Below are 20,179 nucleotides of genomic sequence, written 5' to 3'. Positions count from 1 at the left end.
TAGTACCTTTTCAGGGTAGCTAAATAATTAATAGGCTTATTTTAAGATTAGGCTATAGATTTTGCCCTACTCTGGTTTGCATTGTTGTCCTAGCCAGTTCACCTCTACTTCTTATTCATTGTATCCAGTTATTAACAGAAAGTAATAGTGGTGTGTGTGCGTGCGTGTGTGTGTTCATATGGGTATATGTATGTAAAGACAGCAAAATATTATCAAGAGAATGATGTAGTGTTCGAAATTGATGCTTCTGATAGTAATGCTTATAAATCTATACATCAGCATTTGTCCTCTTAGTTTATTTTATGAATACATTTTCAAAATAATTGATTTGTTTTCACTATTCTGCTTTAAAAGTCAGCAGAAAATACACAATGAGCTAGCATCTCTACAGGATTTAGTCCCATTTATGTCATAGAAAGTTAGTCTCTATATGTAGCTATAGGAACCTAGAAACATAATCACTCATGCTTTCCAGAGGATTTAAATTAATATTTATTAAATCTGTTGAAAAATTTATCTATTAAATTAATTCACAAAGTTTATAGCATTGCTACAGGATATTTGCATTTTAACATGCATATTTAAAATGCAAATTTTTTGTCTTTTAAATTATTTATGAAGTTGGTTAATAGTAATAGCTCAAGTTATATGGAAATATGCTCATATTCTCAAATTTGCCTCATTACAATTACATATTAACTTTTTAGAAAGGAAATAAGCTTCTGTGGCTATCTATTTAGAGAACAAAAGCCTTTTGAAAGGAACTTGTTGGGGACCTTGTAATTTGGTAATATTGTTATGACACTAGAAAGTATTTTGACTTATAAGTAGAAATTTCAACCACATTAACATTGCCAAACCATTTTTTATAACTTTTTAATGTGAAAATTCTGAAGCATGCAGAAGAGATTTGTATAATGAACACCACCAGTATACCTATCAACTTTTAATAGTTATTAATATTTTTGCCATATTTGCTTTATATTTTATTTTTTACATATATTTAAAGTAAATGTCAGAGACATGGCCAAGCTCTTTAAGCCAGGTATTATCCCTAGAATCACAAAGATTAGAGTTTGTTGAATCTTGAACAATATCTGGCCTTGGCATCCTCTTACACTTCAACCCCTAAAGCACAAGGCTCTGGGATGCAGCACATACAATCTAGTGCAGGAAAGGGCTTGAACAATGTGACCAGTTCCATGGGCTTATTGCATTTTTAGTGGAATTGAGGCTCTGTAAACATAACTATTTTGCAGGTCCTTCAACCACTGCAAGCACCAAATCTGGACCAATGATTCAGACATTTTTAGCTCATCTAATTATTCTCGAATAATAATTTGCCCTGCTGACCAAACTCAGTATTAGATTTTATTTATTTTGTCAAAAGAGATGATTTTCCCTTGTTGGAAATTTTGCATGTGTATGGCATTATCCACTCAGGGTGCTTGATATCCTCAGAAAAATCTGAGCTCTCCCCCTGCATTCATGATCACTTGTGGCAAGCTTGCCCAGTGGTTCCCACTTAGCCTGGTCATTCTTATAGCGGTTTGTTCATACAACAGCTGCCTGAGGAATCACAACTTTAGAAATAACACTGTGAGACTTCTAGTCAATATGGTGAAGTGCAATTATGCAGGTAATTATTTCTTATGATTCAAACATACAGAATTACTGTTTTTAATAAAACAACAACCAGATACAGTTTTTAATAGTTAAGCTCAAAATTTAAAAAGACAAATTCCCAAGTACTAAAAATAAAAAAGACACTCTAAGCTAGCATGGTGAACAGATATTAAAAATAATAATAATAAAAAGACCATAGGGACGTTAAAGTCAGATATGTGCCTACAGACTTGAGGTTTTAATGTTAATGTTGGAGTTGAGTCTGAGGCCTCTGAAAGAAGCCTGGCTCTTTTGTCCAGTGGCTTTGGACCGTGAAGAGGGGAAGGCTATTTGCTCAAAAGCAAAACCCTGTACATATACTGTAAAAACAACAACAACAACAACAATAAACCTGGTCCAGAGTCAGCGGTGTGAAATCATGAAGGTCCCAGGCAGAAGCAATCAAAAAATTGACCCATGGAAATGTTACAATAAAAACTAAAAAACATGCAAGGAAACAAAATATTGTGAGGGAGATCCAGCAGACATAACTGATGGAGAATTTGGACTCTTGGAACTACAGACCTTAGCTGTCTGAAAGGGACTTTAAGTATGTATAAAATGTTTGAAGAAGTAAATAAGGACTAGAGAATAGAAACTGTAAGGCAAAAGTAGCCATTATCAAAGTAGAGGAGGCAGATTTGAAAAACTATTACTAATAAATCAAAAGGTACCACTATTTTCTTTTGTCCAAATTTTAGTGATTGGAATTGTATAACCAGAATCTATACTTTCACTTGAAATAGGAATGGAATTTGCCAGTGTTGACAAATGCGATAGCAAAATAATACTATGTAAGCTTAGTAAACATTCTTTTCCCTTAAGGAAATCTGACAAAACACATGAAGTCCAAGACACATAGCAAGAAATGTGTGGATTTAGGCGTCTCAGTAGGTTTAATAGATGAACAAGATACAGAAGAATCAGGTAAGGCTTTATTCCATATTTTTCATAAATGCTATTTACAATGTACTATTTTGTTGCATCCATACTCTTCTTTCCATTCCCACTGATACTGCTTAGTGTTCCTACTTTCATTATCTCTTATACTATGCAGTAGACTCCTAATCAGTTTGCTCGTCTCTAATTTGTCTTTCTTCCTATCCATCTGTCCCCACTAATGTTAAATTAATCTTACTGAAGCATGTGTCTGATCATACAACTCCTCTGCTCCAAGCCTTTCATTGGTTTCCATTTGCCTACCAGATAAAGTATGAGCCACTTGATCTTATATCTTCAAAGTCCTTTGTATTCTGGTGCATACCTACTTCTTATTTCTCATTTCTTTGGTTACCTACCCTAATGCTTAAATTTCCTGCTTACATGACATTGATCCGGCTCTCTACTTATACAACCTTCCCGTAAAACCCCCACCCTCAATCTCCATGCAAACTTGGCTCCCAGTCTTCACTGATCAGTCTTACTTTCCCTAAGATCCAGCTCAACTCCACCGCCATCATGAAGCCTTCTCTGATTTTTCCTTCTCACACTACTTGTGGGAAGCAATTTTTCCCTTTTCTGAACTCTATTTTAGAGTGTCATCTCTAAAAGTATTGGGTCTCTTTCTACCTTATTTTGGGACTATTTACATGCTTACCTTACCTCCCTACTGAGGTTCTTAAGCATATTACGAGCAGAATTGATGACTGAATAATATTTGCTTCACCCATAGCCATTAGCACTGTGCCTTGCATAAAGCAGCTGCTCTGGAAGTGTTTGTGGAATAAGAAATTTGCTTTCCTCCCCAAAATGTTTATTTTGAAAAAGTTAACTGGTTGTTTTCTTAACAACGTCAACTCAACAACAAATATAAGTATTTATCTCTAACCAATTTTGAGGAATAGTAAACCTGTTCATCTGTTCTGACTAATTAGAGAATAGAATTACTCCTTTTTTTATAGTTAGACCTTTTTTTAAAACCCAGAATTTATCAACAAAAAAGTTAGGCTAAAGGAAAAAGTTGTCCTACTGCTTTTTTGAAAAACGTCCTACATTAAACATTTACCTACTTGCTTTGTTTCACTTAATACGTATTAGTTTAATGTAGAGAAAATTTCCAAAGAGAAAATGGTAAGGACATCATTGAAAATAGAGGTAAAAAATCAGATGCGTCTAATTCCATCTGACAAACAGCAACACAGTAAATGAATCAGCCTGAATTTATTTCTAAATATGCTAGAGAAATGACTCACATCTCAAGTGGTACAGTTGATATGATTTATTTTTGTAAGCACACAAAGGGACTGCCTTTAACCCTTTCTGAGGGAGAATAAACTGATGTACTCTTAATAGAAGGAAAAGATAGTCATAACAAATTTAGGACAGTAAGGAACTTTTTAATGTTTTATACACAATTTGATATATATTGAAGATGATATTAGGATTTGAAAGCACATACACTATTAACATATGTAACATTTTTGTTCTAGGAATCTGTTTATTAAAAAGATGATTTTTTTTTTCTAGTTCTAGTGAGATATAACAGACATAACATACATCACTGTATAAGGTGTACAGCACAATGCTATAACACATATATTATGAAATGATTGCCGCAGTAAGTTAGGTAGCATCCATTATCTCATATAAATACAATAAAAAGAGAAAGCAAAAAAAGAAAGAAAAATTTTTCTCTCGTGATGAGAACTTTTAGTATTTACTCTCTTAACTTTCACACATACATACAGTGGTCGTAACTGTAGTTACCACGCTGCACATCACACCCCTGGTACTTATTTATCTTGTAACCGGAGCTTTGTGCCTTTTGTCCACCTTCCTCCAGTTCCTTCTCCCTTCATGCCCTGCCTCTGGTAACCACAAATCAGATGTCTTTCTATGGGTCTTTTTGTTTTGTTTTGTTTTTTTGATTCCACATATAAAAGCTGATTTTGTAATTGCTAGGAATTTAATTCTTTGTCATTGTCTTCATTTAAAGACACTTACACATTTAATAAAATTAATTTTTCTGCAATTCACTTATAATATAAACAGTTCATCCAATTTATTTTCTGCTTTTAGTAATCATGCAATAAATTAACCACCCTAACTATTTAAATTTAAAAAATCATTCTATTTATTTGCTTTATTGCTGTTGTATTGAGCAATTCAGAAGTAAAAAGCTAGGAAAAATTAGTGGCAGTTTCACTAAGTATATTTATTACCTACAGACTAGAAAAGGCAGAAAATAGAGGTTACAGTATGAAATACTGATGTCTGAAAAATGTGTAAGTATAAAAGGTGTTATTATCATCATATCTACTCTTATATGTTTTACTTCAAGAAGAGAAATTATATAAAAAAATTAATGTCTGTAGATTCTTCTAACTTGTTAAGGAAAGGTAGTACTTGTATACTAAATTTGCCTAGGAGAATTAATTATGGTTTTCGTTAATTATCATGCATTGTTTAGATCAGCTGGGTGGCTGACGCACTTACATATCTATTCATTCATTTTAATATTTCTTGTCTCGTTCCAGAAGCACTTGATGCAAGTCTTTGATTCTAACTCAAACTTTATAGCCTAATTCTCTATTCAGATTAGATCTTCTGATAAAACTAGGTAGTTTTACCTGTTTTTCTGTTTAATTTTTTAAACTACTGTATTTATGGATAGTGTACTTGAATTGTTTCACTTTTTCGAATAGTGAATTAGCATTAACTAAGTACAATGTCATACTAGAGGCCTACTTATTCCTTATTAATAAACCAACAATATATTCCTTTACTTTTGCTTTATTATAGGCTTGGAATGTAGGTATGAATATAGTAAATATTTGTTGTTTTAAACAGATTGTCTTGTTTTCCTTTTCTGCTTTTGTTCTTTTAAAAAAATATTTTGAGATTTTCTTTAAATACAAACAGATTACAAAGAATTGTATTATCCGCACTCATGTATTCACACCAGAATTGCTGATTATAAATACTTTCTCACATCTGTTTCAAGTCTTTTTCATAAATTCAATGTATACTTGAAAAAACAAACTGAGTAAGGCATTACATATTAGGCGTAGCTTTCCTTACTCGCCATTGCCAGTCCTTCCCATCCCAGGCAAACACTAACTGCATTTAAGGGTTTTCCTTTCAGTTCATTTAATGAGCGTGTATATATCTATAAATAGTATGTGGTTTTGTTTATTTTATTCTTAGATTTGCATCAACAGTACCACCGCATATATAGATACTTAGAAAATTAGTTTTGCTTTATAGTTTTAAATTTTTCTCCAGAGGAGACTTTTCATTTCTGCACATCCTTAACCATACCTAATACTGTAAGAATCTAAATTTTGGGCCAGTTTTATGGATGATAGTCTGCTGCCTTTATGTGTGTTTTCTTGATTACTATCCCACGGTTGGATCTTATTCTTTAAAAAGAAGTTTCATGCCAGCAAATTGATGGTAGAGATGCGATTTTGCTTAGCAATTTTTCAGACTTCTGTATGTAAGGGGACAGTGCCCAGAAGCCTGTAACATGATGCTTTGTGCCTGGAGGGTATACTCTTTTCTGGTCTAAGAATATACTGGCTATTCTTTAGTCTCCTTGGCTGGCTTCTCCTTCCTCATCTCCCTAGCCTCTAAATGTAGTTCCCCATGGCTGTGATCTCTAATGTCTTTTCTGTCTATATTCATATAGTCTAATGACTTTAAGTACCGTATATATCCATCTGCCTACTCACCATCACCACTTAGATGTCTGATGGGCATTTCAAGTTTGACATTGTCCAAACTCCTGATTTACTTCTTGCCTCTAAGAAGCACCTTCCCCTATAGTCCTCTCTCATCCTTCCAGCTGCTAGACCAGAAATCTTGAAGTCATCCTTGATATCCGCATTTTTGCCTCCAGTCCACCAGAGTACATTTCTGCTTTTCCTTCAAAATGTGTTCAGAATCCAACCGCTTTTAACTACCCTTTGCCACTCAACCCTGGTCAAAGCTACTATCATCTTTACTAAATTGCTTGTAGTAGCCCCTGACTGGTCTCTGTGGTTCAACCCCTATGTTTTAACATAGCCACCAAAGTGATTTTTAAAAAATTATGTCATTACTTTGCTTAAAACCCTCCAGTGGTTTCTTGTCTCCTTCAGAGCAGTGATCCACTGTGCCCTCTGAGCTGTCCAGTCCCACTCACCCTTCCTCACCACCATCTCTCTGCCTCCCTTGCTCACTCAACTGCAGCCATACTGATCTCCTTGCTCTTTATTGAACACACTCAACAGGCTCCTGCCTTGCCTTTGCACTTGTTTGCTGTCTTTGAAATGCCCTCTATCAGATATTGCAAGACTTATCCCATCATCTCCTCATTGCTCTTCTTAACTCAGATGTCTCCCTACCAGTGAGGACTTCTTGAACCTATTTAAAAAAAAAGAAAAAAAAGAGCACCTCACTCTCTACTGCCAGCATTACTTATGCTCCCTATCCTGTTATTTTTCCTTATGGCACTTATTGCCACCAGATGTGAGGACAGGGATTTTATTGTGTTTACTGTTGTATGTCCAGTGCCTTAGGATTGTGCCTAGCAAGTAGTAGGTAGTAGTAAATACTTATTAATTGAGTAGATGACTGGGAACAAATGACTTATAATCTGTCTGGAAATCATTCAAGATTATTTTTTGATTTTGACATATTAGTTATCCATCTAATTCCTTTACTAAAGTCAAATGGTAGCTATAATACAGTATTTAATGCCTTTACCCAAAAGTAGTGTTTATATGATATGGCCATGGTTGATATGGGTATGGTTAAAGTGATGAAGGCATTTGTTTAGTAATTTCTTTTTTGGTCATTGGCTCAGAAGAATATAATTTATCTGACTATTTCATTTTTGCATCTCGGTAATGATCTCTCCAGATTCATAAAAATCTATTTTTTTTTTTTCCCAATGATTTCAGAGAAGAAATGTTTATTGTCTTTTAGATTTCTTTTATTTATTTTTTTTAGCACTTCAGGGCACAGTCATTACCCCCAGGAGCTCTTTGCCCATGGCTGTGAAGTTAGAGTGCACTCAGACTTGGCAGGGTTCACTTCCCAAGGCTGGGGTCATGGAAAGAGCAGTGATGGACTAGCTGGTTTTCAGAGGGACGACCAAATGTATCCCAGAAGAAAGGGAAGAGATTCACTTACTCCTATATTGCTTTATTTCAAAAGATGTTGATGGAAGAGTTGGGTACGGAAAGGCAGGCATTCTGGACTGAAGGAGTTGTTTGAGCAAAAGTCCGGAAATTGGGCAAGAGAAATGGGGCATTAAAGGTGTGAATGGGGTAGAATTAGAGAGTTGGACAGGGTGTACCGTGGGAAAGGGAGTGGTGAACAGGTCATACTATGCTAGGGAATTTTAGCATGGGAAGCAGTCATTCTAGGTTTAAACTATAATCACTTATTCTTAGATATAATCATTCTCTGCTGTGAAAGTTTTTACCAATTTCTTGATGTTGGGTGCTTGAAAACCATTATCTCTTAGATATTTTTCTAGCATTTGTATTGTAAACATTCAGTGATATAGTGTTCTTTTTATTAAGAAACTCTGATTTTTTTTTTTTTTGTATCATTTAAAGCCATTGCCTCTTTAGGCCCATATATTTCTGATTTTTAATCCAGATTATTTTCTAAAATGTTCTTGAAACAAGGAAACAAAAGGTAATAGGGTTTTTAACCTGTGATCCTGGAATCTCATTGCTGAGAGTTTTGTTTTTCCCTGCTTCTGTTTTATTTTGTAGTGAGAATTTAGACAGTAATGACTAAAAGGTGCATGATTTCATTAAGTAGATAATTTCACTCAGCAACAACAATAATAAATAATATCATAGAACAAAAATCTTTTTTCTGGAGGGGTGTTTTTATTAAAAAGTACCTCAGTGCTTCAACATCCCTCATTCTCCACAAGATAGAGTTTATAAGTTAGGTAGAAAGTCTGGTATGGTTTTTCCTTTGTGACATCCAGTTTTGTATGTATATGTATAAATGTATAATGAATAATTTAGACATCTTACTCTTCATATATTATATTTCCCCTGGAATTAATTGCTGTTCTGGCCCAGCATCAATATGGTATAGAATTTTCTTCATAGAATAGAGTATCATAAGAGATAGGACTTGATTTATTTCTACTTCAGTGTTTCTGTATATATTTTAAAATTTTGCTTTTATCAATTTCATAAGAATGTTATAAGTATCAGCAGCATGTGTGACGTGTTTAATTTAGATACAAATCACAGATGAAGTGCTGACTTAAAAAATTAGAAAGGAAAATAAATATTTTCAAATACTATAGTTTTAAGTTTTGAAATGTACATCTACTGGTAGAACAAAGCTCTGGGGTTTAGAGGCTGGTCAGTTTCCCCACTTCCTGATCACACAGGGCAAGCTCCCTACTTTAGCAATCAGGCTCATAGCAGTAGTTCTGAGACCAGCTGCCACATGAGATCCTCTACCCATATTGAGATTCCTGCCTGACAGTGTATTCTCCATTTTCCTGGCCCAATAAATGAAAATAAGTGATAAAATTGCACTGTGCAGTGTAGGGTCTTTTCACACATACCCTCCATTGTGGTGAACAGTTTTATGAAATGCTTTTGTGGGATCCTGGGGTCATGATATTATTTCTCATATTCTTAATCTAATGTAAATCTGATATTAAGCCTGCTGCACAGTACACTCCTAGAAGCCACACTGGGATTCCATTTGTTTCATGTCTACAATAAACATTCAGAAAAATGATGAGATGCCACAGCAGTTATCACAGTTTGTTTTCTTACCTTCATTCCAAAAAGTAGTGATTACAGTGGCTTTTCAGATGCCTTTCATTATACCTCCACAGTTGCACTTATCAAGGGTCATTTGGTCTGGCTGTATGAAAAGTTAATGTCTGAAATAACAGAAAACGCTATCAGCTGAGTATCCTTTATCACCTAGGTTTTCCTGAACACTATTGAAATTTGTCCTTTAATTATGCTAATAGGTTACAGATGCCAACTAAATAATAAAAGAAAAATGAGTAGCCAGATTTAGGAGCCACATGTCCTTTAGGAAACCAGTATTATAAAACATCAAATCTTTGAACAGTGTGAAAATTTGTGATGTCTTCTAGAGAATAGTGAATAAAATTCCTAATTAGTTTTGATAGCCACACTTCATATTTTATATTAAAAATGTGGTAATTATTTCACTAGTGGAGTCTTTCAGTACCTTAAAAAGAACTGTTAGATTCGGCACACTTTTATGAAAGTCACATATACCTAATCAGTGCTAACAGGATATGCAAGAACTTGCTACATATATTTAAATCTTGATTATCTCACACATCTGGGAAATGGGGTAAATCTTTTTAAAGAAAAAAAAACTACCACGGTGTTATTTGAGACAGGATTTTAATCTAGCCCCTGCCAAACTTTGCAGAACAGCACCCAGAAACCTAAGAATAGTGTTTTTAGGTTTACCGGACACATTTGGGGATTTGATCATTTAATCGCTCTTTTCTGTAGCACATGGTCACCAAAAAATACCATCTCTGAGCTTTCATTCCTTCAACAAAAATTGATTAAATATTCGCTAAAGACCAGAGAGTATTGCTACAAAGTATCCCACCATAATATTTCTTTCATAAAGATCATTACCATTTGGTAATGTCTTGGTCAGCTTATGGCTTTCTGGGAAAAATCCAAGTCTTTTTATGCTGTTTGTTTTTAGTTATTACTTTACGTCTGCCTTTTTTCATTTGTTTTCAGTGAAGTTTTACTCCTGGTTTATTTCTATTTCACATAAGTAGTTCTTTTCCTGGCATTATCTTCAGTCTTTTTTTGAGGATCCTAAACCCATTCTCTACTGTGCCAACCACATAATACCTAGACTGTCATTCATCGGCATGATGTGCATGTTCTCTGGCTAATAAAGAGTGCTATTAAAGGTGCTACCCTTAGCAACAGTGGGCTGTATGGTTACCTGTTTTTCCCGTTAGCAGATGAATTCCTGTTCTAATTTTCAAATGAATCAAATTTAGAGATGTTGGGAAACATTTATTTTGAATTAAGCAGAGGAAATTAAAACTCAGACATTTAGCATTTTAGGGAAGTTTCCATTTAGTTCAAAACTAGCAACTTAAGCTGTAATTATAGTATGTGCTCATGAAGTCCCTCCAGCTCAGCCGCACATGGTCTGTATTTTTGCCATGCAAAATTATATAGTCTTAGGAATTTTGTCCTGGGTTCTTGGGGTATTAGTGAATACTTTTTCACCTTTTGTATCAAAAATCTTGCTGCTGGCTATTTGCTTTTCATGCCTTGATCCAAAGAATGTTTTTGTCAACAGAATGCTGGACTTCAATGCTAGGAATGTTAATACATGCCCTCAACTGCCAGACTGGAAGAACCATTCAACATGGCAAAGTATAACTAGAAACATTCTTGTTAGAGTTTAAGTATTTAGGATAATGTATGTAAGATGATGTTATAAACCTGTATTACACTGACCTTTAAAAATAATTTAAATGATTTTTATAAAAATACTAACAAAACCTTTTTTCTAAATAAAACCTGTAGAATATATTTTTGTCACTGAGATTTGTATAGAAAACTACATTATTCCTTTTAAGAAAAATTTCCATGCACGTTATGAAATGACAATAGGCCTTAGAATTTATATTTAAAATAAAGTATTAATATCATTAATGAGTGACACAGATATGATAGTCTTGTGGTTTATTTCCTTAAGTTAACAAACATTAAACTCTGGCACATCATGTTGTTAATGATGTTTTCATCATAAAAAAAAAAAGAAAAACAAAAACTCATCACTGCAGCAGTTGCCTGCTTTAAAAAATTTTTCCCTTCAGGTTGCTGCTGCTGTGTGTCACGATTTCAAAGTAATATTTTTAAATATATGAGAAAACAAAAACAGACAAACTACAACAACAAAAGAATGTTGATGCAGGAGGTCCTGGTGTGTGGTGGTGTCCTCTCAGGGGAGCCTGTCTTTAGGGGATTCCCTTGTGCTGTCTTTGTGCATCTAGCTCTTCCAGCAGGTGTCACTGTCTGGCAGCAGTGGGAAGGCAGTTTGCAGTTCATCCAACTGACCTTAAAAAGATGCTTTTGGAATACATCTTTAGGGAAGTTGTTTCACATAAGTTTATTGAAACGTACTCTTGAAAAACAGTATTGCTGCATTGCATACCTCATTTTTCGCCTCATGAATTTAAATTCACAGAAAACAAAGGAATTAATTTTGCACATATATAAAATTTTACCGAGTGTTGGAAAAAAATATTTATGAGTGGGGACTGCGTCTAGCAGGTTGTAAATTAAATAGACCTTTTAAGAGCCATTTATTTATGAATTTGTTAAGCAAGTATATGGGTTCCTTATGTCTGTTCTAGAGTGCCTAGAGGATGCGTAAGGGCAAGCCACAGCTTTACCCTCCTGCAGTATTACAGTCTATATTGTACAAGCCAAGGAAATAACAATTGTAATATAATAATGAAAAGTCAGTATATCTTATTGGACTAATGACAGGATCCTAAATGTATAAAAAAAATGTTCCAAATTCTGGCTTTGATGCCTTCCAGCTCTGTATGTTTCTTAACTTTCTTGTGTAAGGTGAGTTTGATTTCATCTCTATCATGGGGTGGTTGTTAGGTTTAAACACGAAATAGAGTATAAATGATGGCAAACTTTTTCTATAAAGGACCGGATTATAAGTATTTTAGGCTTTGTGGGCCACATAGTCTCTGTTGTGATCACCAAACTTTGTGGTTGTGGTGCAAGAGAGGCCGTAGGCCGCATGTAAACTAATGAGCATGGCTATGTTCCAATAAAACTATTTACAAGAATAGTGGGTGAGCCACACGTGTCCAGCAGCTGTAATTTGCCAACTCCTGATATTATAGGTACTCAGAGGTACTTAATATACTACACTATAGTAGTTATTGTGTTAAATAACATGCAGTAGTAAAATAAGCAATATCACAGAGTCATAAATTTAAGTTTTTGGAGTAGTTATTGAGTCTTTTTTCTTACCTTCACTGTATTGTGATCATCAACAGGCTGCTTTTCCTTTCTGGGTCTTCTATCAGCACTTCTAATTCAGTGTAATGATCTTTGGGTCAGAGGTAGAGGTTCAGGGGAAAGCCAGGTAATATGAAAGGACTTTTATTAGCATAAATCCAGAGAGCAAGTTGTTTGGGGTTTGTTTTGATGCTATGGATATTTAAAAAAATACCATTGTCTTCTGTTCATTTAAGCTATCCATTTTATCTTTTTTCTGTCACCCCAGAATATCAGTTTGTACATAATGATCCAAAATTCATTTGCAGGTTTCCAGATAATGCATGCAGAGAGAAAAACATTATTCTCTATTTACCTAAGCAAAGTAAAATTATAGAAAGGAATCCAGTGCTTCTTAAGGCCTCTCCAGGCTGTAGGCATGTGGCTCAGTTCAGAGAGAAAGTAAGTCCAGGGAAGGCACCTTGTAGTCTTCCCATCCATAATACCGCCAGCCCTGGTCTGAAACTTGGTATGATCAAGGGAAAATCAGATTAAAATGAAGCCAAAGAATTTTACTTCCTTCCCCATTAAAAAAAAATCCTTCTCATAAATTACACTGGAAATTTATACGCACACACATACACACAGCAGATCCTCACATAACATTGTTAGAACGTTGATAAACTTAGATTCTTGTTTATATCAATTAATGTATGATGAAATTGGTTTTATGTCATTTTGCTTAAAGTTGTGAAACATATTGATGACGTTGAAGACTTACTGTGTACATATTATATGTATATTTGATTTATATATATATATGTATATAAAATTTAAAAGATTTATAATTCTTAATTGTCTCTAGCGACTATAATATACAGTGTATTTCCTGTGAAATTTTAAAAGTTCAGTTATTTACATTCTTGGGGATTGTACTTTATGTGTTTTATTCGTAATCAATTATATGAAGCTTTTAATGTCTGTACCTATAAACATTCAGCTCATGCATATTTATAAGCTAGCTTATTGACTGTAATTCATTGTTGACCTTTTTTCAGATCGTTCTGCTGTTATACTTTTTAAATATGGCATTTAAATGTGGAATGTTTAGCACAGACTGAGAAGACAGGCAAACCTGGGTTTGAATCTTGGCTCGACACTTTGAAATAATTAACTGCATTTTTCACTTTTTAAATCATTGTCTGAGAAAAGGTCAGGTTCTTAATTGGTCTTTGTTTTAGTTATGATCAAATAGTATTGGTCTGTATGTAGTGCTAAACCAGGTTCTCTTAGAGTCTAGATGGCTAGAAGTAAAGCCATTTAGTCATTATATGTACTATTGGATGATAAAAACAAAAGTAGGTAAAAGATACCAGATAAGAACAGAATTTTAAGTGGTAAAAAAATTTAAACATGTGTTAGGGTATATTTTGGAGAAATTTCCTGTGCTTTTAAATTGACCAATGGAAGTATTGGAATTGGTTTCAAGAATTAATAGTTTCCTGGTAAACAGGAAAGAAAAATATTGCTTATCAGAAAGAGAAGTGTTGATGAATATAAGAACAGGGATAGATATTGTGCAAGATTTCTGAATGAAATGGCATATTCGTGTCAGTAGAGTAAAATATAGACCCTGGAGCATTGGCAAATAGTTTTTCTTTTAATGCTATTTTTAAAAGATTATTTTAGTCTTACAGAAAAGTTACAAAACTAGTATAGAGAATTCCTTTATACCCTTCACCCAGCTTCCCCTTTTGTTAGCATCTTACATAACTATAGAATATTTGTTAACACTAAGAAATTAACCTCAACTCAGTATTACTAACTAAAGTACAGAATTTACTTGGATTTCTCTCATTTTTCTGCTGATGTACTTTTTCCGTCCCAGGATCTCATTTCAATATCCTACATTGCACTTAGTTGCCATGGTTCCTTAGGCTCCTCCAGTGTGTTCCGCAGTCTTTCTTGTCTTTTGTGACCTTGACATTTTTAGAGAATGCTGATCAGTTATTTTGTAGAATACTCTCCAACTTGAGATTTTCTGATATATGTTCATGATTGAGTTGAGGTTGTGATCATTAAGAAAGTGTCATAGGGTGATGTGGTTTTCTTAGCACATCATAGAAGGAGGTCTGTTATGTCAATATTTATTATTGGTCATATTAACCTTCATTACTTGCTAAGGCGATGTCTGTCAGGGCATTACTGTAAATTTAATGTTGCTTTTATGAATATTAAATATTAGTGAGGGATACTTTGAGACTGTGCAGATATCCTGTTTATACATCGATGGATCTTGCCTATGGTAAGTATTACCGTGGTGGTCTAATTTATTAATTTTTTAGTAATGTTCTAATTTTTTAGTAAGGAAAAGTTATTTCTCCATTTATGCATTCTTCCATTTATTCATTTATATCAGTATGGACTTAAGGATGTATATTTTATCCTTTGCGTTATAACCCAGAACTGTTCATTATTTATTAAGTAGCTCAAATTCTCATTGGCCATTGAGTGTTCTTTGAGGTCTGTTCCTGTGCCCTTTTGACATGGCCCCATCTTTTTTTAAGCTGCCATATATAAATGAGAACATGAGTTCATATTGACAGTTTCAGTTCCAGGTCAGCAACACAAGGTTTATCCTAGCCGTCTCCATTTTCTTCTTTTTCTTACACCCACAATGAGAAACCTGAATCTCATCTATAGTGCGTGTACATACTTGTTCAACTCTAGTGTACCAATAAACTAGTTTCAGAAATCTTAACCAACCTGTGAAAAACAGATTTACAATTACAGTACAGTGTTTGTGTGTAGTTCATTTTGTCTTTAACCTTCACAATATCTAGCCCAAGCCCTCTTTAAGGATATCAAGGTCGAGACCTTTCTTCCTGTCCCCTTTAGTATAATTATGTGGTTCATTTGTACTTCAGTCATCTTTCTCAGCTTGAATTTCATTCTTGATTTCCCCCACATCCTCACTGATTATGTTTTATTAAAAACAGTAGAATTTATTTTGCGGTCTGTAGTTCTGCTTTGCATGGACCTGTGGGGGGTGGACATACAAATATATAGAATTGTATGTCCACCCCCCACAGGTCCATGCAAAGCAGTTCCTTCACCCCCAAAATTCCCCTGTGCCACTCCTTTATAGGAAATTGCTCCCCCACCCCATAACCCCTAACAACCACTGATCTCTTTTTCGTCCCATCATTTTGCATCTTCCAGAATGTCATGTGAAAGGAATCATACAATAAGTAGCTTTTGGAAGTCTGGCTTCTTTCACTTAGCAAAATGCATGTAAGATTCATCCATGTTATTGTGTGAGTCAGTGGTTTATTTCCTTCCTTTATTGCTGAGTAGCATTCTATTGTATTGATGTCCTGGAATTTGTTATGCACTGAGCAGTTAAAAGACCTGGGTTGCTTCTGATTTTCGGCAGTTATGAATAAAATTGTTATATACATTCATGTACAGGTTATGTGAATGTAAGTTTCTGTTTCTCCAGAGTTTGATACTAGGAATGGAATCTCTGGGTTATATGGTTGGTATACTTTAGTTTTCTAAAAAACTGTCAAACTATTTTCCAAAGTGACTATACCATTTTACATTTCCATCAGTAATGTATGAGGGTCCAGTTGTTCTACAACCTCACCAGCACATTAAAAAAAAAAAAATACTTTAGTAGGTATATAGTGGTATTTCGTTGTGGTTTTAATATTCATTTCCCTCTTGATTGATGATGTTGAGCATCTTTTCATGTGCTGTTTGCCTTCCACGTGGCTTCTTCAGTGAAATGTCTATTCAGAAATTTTGCCCATTTTTAAAAATGAGTTTGTTGCTTATTGTTGAATTTTGATTTTTTTTTTTTAAATACTGTGGGTAATCTCTTTGTCAGAAATGTGCTTTGCAGATGTTTATTCCCAGTCTGTGGCTTGTCTTATTGTTCTCTTGCAGTGTCTTCCTCAGAGCAAATAAATAAATAATAATGTTAATAAATCCCAGTTTATCAGTTTTTGTTGTATTGATTGTGCTTTTGGTGTCATATGTAAGAAATCTTTGTCTAAATTGAATCACATAGATTTCTACAATTTTCTATGACAAGTTATATAGTTTTATATATTACATTTAGGTCTATAATCTATTTTGAGTTTTTGTATTAGGTATAAGGTTTGTATCAATGTTCATTTTTTGGTATGTGGATGTCCATTTGTTTTATCACCATTTGCTAGAAAGATTATTCTTCATGGAATTTCCTTTGTCAATATTTAGCTTTCTATGTCTATGCATTTTTTTCTGTCTGGACTGTCTTCTGATCTATTGCTCCTATATGTCTATCCTTTTTCTAATACCATATTGTCTTTAGTGTGAGTCCTCTAACTTTTTTCCTTTTTCAAAATTGTGTTGGCTATTCTAGTTTCTTTTCTTTTCCATAGAAATTTTAGAATCAGATTGTTGATATCAGGAAAATGCTCGTGAGTTGGTTTTTTTTGTTTTTGGTTTTGGTTTTGTTTTTTTTTTTACGGAATTGCATTGCATTTATATTTCAAATTGGGGAGAAATCCTGTTGTAACAATATTGAGGCTTCCAATCTGTGAATATGGTATGTCTATTTGATTTTTTTAACCAGTGTTTTGTAATTTTCAGTATACTGATCCTGCATATTTTTTAAATTTATACCTAAATATTTACTCTTTTTGTTCTATTATAAATAGTATTGTAGTTTTAATTTTGAATTCCAGTTCATTGGTAGAGCATAGAATTTTTCATATATTTTCTTATCCTTTTATTGTTTGTAGATTCTGTAGTGATATATCCCCTTTCTTGCCTAATGTTGGTAATTTTATCTTTTTTTTTCTTGGCCGGTATTACTAGAGGTCTTTCAGTTTTACTGATTTTTTTTTTTCAAAGATCCAGATTTTGGTTTTATTGACTTTCTCTATTTTTCTTTTGTCAATTTTATTATTTCTGGTTTCATCTTTATTATTTCTTTCCCTCTTATCATTTTGGGTTTAGTTTTTTTTTTTTTTCTAATTTTTAAAAATGAGAGCTTAGGTTATTTATTTGATACATTATTTTCTAATAAAAACATTTAATACAATAAAATTTCCACTAACTACTGCTTTAGCTGTATCCCACCAGTTTTGAATATTTTAATTTTCATCCAGCTCAAAATATTTCTAACTTTTTTTGAGATTTTTCTCTTTTACCCATGGATTATTTAGAAATGTGTTATTTAATTCTGAACTATTGGGGAATTTTTCAGATATCTTCTTATTATTGATTTCTAGCTTAATTCTGTTTTCATCCGAAAACATACTCAATTTGATTTCTATCCATTTAAAAATAATTGAGGTTTGTTTTGTAGCTCAGAATATGATAAATATTGGTGAATGTTTCATGTGCACATATAACGAAAGTATATTCTGATGGTGGGTGAAACTTTCTGTGAATGTCAGTTAGGTCTAGTTCATTAATAGTGTTTTCCAGATTTTTTATGTTCTTACTGATTTTCTAAATTCTTATTTTATCAGTTATTGAGAGTGGAGTGTTGAAGTTTTCAAATATGATTGTGAATTTATTACTTTTTTTCAGTTTTAGCCTTATTTATGTTGTGCTCTGGTTGGTTGCTACATATTTAGGATTCCTATATGTTCACAGAGAATTAACCCCTTTATCATTTTGTAATGCTCCCATTTATCTTTGATAATATTCCTGTTCTAAAGTCTAATATTACTATAATTTTTTCCAACTATATTTTAGTTAATGATTTAAGGTATATCTTTCTCCACACTTTACTTTCAATCTATTTATGTCTTTACATATAAAATGGATTTCTTGTACACAGTATATACCTGGAATTTGCTCTTTTGTCCAGTTTGGCATCTCTCTCTTTTAATTCATGTGTTAGACTATTCCTTTTAATGTTCATGTAGTTGGATTAGAACCTACCATCTTGCCAGCTGTTTTCTATTTGTTTCATTTTTTTTGTTTTCCTCTTTTTATGCCTTAATTCAGCATTTTTATGATTCTCTCTTCTCTAATTGACTTGTTTCTACTTTTTGAAAAATTTAGTTGCCTACCTTCAAATAATATACATTGCTTTACATGTAGTATAAAGACTTCGTAACACTATATTCAGAATTCCTTCTTTCCATCCTTTGTGCTACTGTTGTCATATCTTCTATATTTATATTTATGCTATAAACACACAGTACATTGCTACTATTTTGCTATAAACATTCAGTTATCTTTTAGAGCAAGCAATTTAAAATTAATTTTACCTTTTTTTGTTCTGTTTCTGATTTTCTTCATTTTTTGTATAGATCCAAGTTCCCATCTGCTACCATATTCTCTCTGCCTAAAGAGATTTCCTTAACATGTATTGTCAAGGAGGTCTGCTGGCAGTGAATCCTCTGTTTTTGTTTTTCTAAGGAAGCCTATATTTCCCTTCATCTTTGAAAATTATCTTCAGTGGGGATAGAATTCTGGGTTTGACAGTTTTTTTTGTTGTCATTGTTACTGTTTTTCACTTGTAGCATTTCATTTTATTCTTTTTTGTAGTTTCCATATCTCAGCTGAAATTCCCCTTTGATAGTGAATGTTGTCCGCCTTTCCCATTAGAGCTTTTAACATTTAATCATAATTATTTTAAATTCTCTGACAGTTGTAACATCTGTGTCATATTCACTGGTTCTGACTAATTTTTCTTTTCTGAGTATATTTTTTTCTTGCCTTTTTGTGTGCCTTGTAATTTTTGTTGAAACGTGAACATCTTGTACAAGACAGTACAGACTAATTAAATAGCTTTTATGCCTAGTAATGGGTGTACCTCTCCTTCTACTAGGCCTTTAGGGTGGGGTTTTTTTTCTAGTTATAGTTGGACTGAGTTTGAGAGATTTTTTTGTTACAATGGCTACCCTTAGTGCACCAGGGGCTTTAAATTCCTATAGAGATACTGTGTTTTAGTCGAGGGTGGATTATGAGAGCAGTGCCTCTTTGTTCTAGTTTTAGGCCTTCCCTTTACACTTTTTTATTCTCTCTCTCTCCCAGAAGTATTTTGCTGTTACCAGTAATTTAAAACTTTTTAGCTTGATATTAGTGGGTGAAGAGGAGATAGTTTGCTGTCACTGTTCTAATTCAGCCTCAGTCTTCTATGTGTACCATGTTATTAAGTTTCTGGGCTGTGGCCCTCTCATTCTCCTACCCCTCCTCCAGCTGTAGTGTTGGACTCAGCTGGTAATCTGCCCCTCCTCAAAGACTAGACTTGTGTTTTTTCTGCTGTCCATTCCCCTTCCTCACTGCAGTGAGTTTTCAGGGTAAGGTTTTTCTTCCACAGTAGAGAGAGGGGAGGTAGATTTAGGTTAGAATTCCTTGCCCCTTCTATATGGCTACTGCTTCTCTTCCTCCAGATCTAGACCACAGTGGACACTTAATGTGCTCTTTGGTGTGAGTTCTTAGGCGGGGTTCATGGCATAGAGCCTACAAGAGCGTGTAGCCCCAGAGGATGTACATAATCTTCCCACCCCATACTTGGCTCTAACCAGTCTGTC

The 20,179-nt window shown here is 33.9% G+C and overlaps 1 protein-coding gene across 6 annotated transcripts in view; it reads left to right on the top strand.

The window, feature by feature from the left end:
• The window catches only part of HIVEP1 (HIVEP zinc finger 1), a 134,803-nt gene that overhangs the window by 109,040 nt on the left and 5,584 nt on the right, over positions 1-20,179 (top strand). For 5 of the 6 annotated variants that reach the window (XM_039857957.1, XM_039857958.1, XM_039857959.1 and 2 more), the window contains exon 7: positions 2,491-2,592. The exons of the other annotated variant lie outside the window; for it this stretch is intronic. In XM_039857957.1, the coding sequence (XP_039713891.1) occupies positions 2,491-2,592 (102 nt within the window). The remainder of the gene's footprint in view (positions 1-2,490; positions 2,593-20,179) is intronic. 6 annotated transcript variants of the gene reach the window in all.

This window comes from Pteropus medius, unplaced genomic scaffold (assembly GCF_902729225.1).
Source record: "Pteropus medius unplaced genomic scaffold, Ma_sr-lr_union100, whole genome shotgun sequence".
Classification (NCBI taxonomy): Eukaryota; Metazoa; Chordata; class Mammalia; order Chiroptera; family Pteropodidae; genus Pteropus; species Pteropus medius.
This window is presented reverse-complemented; position numbering and strand designations above follow the sequence as displayed.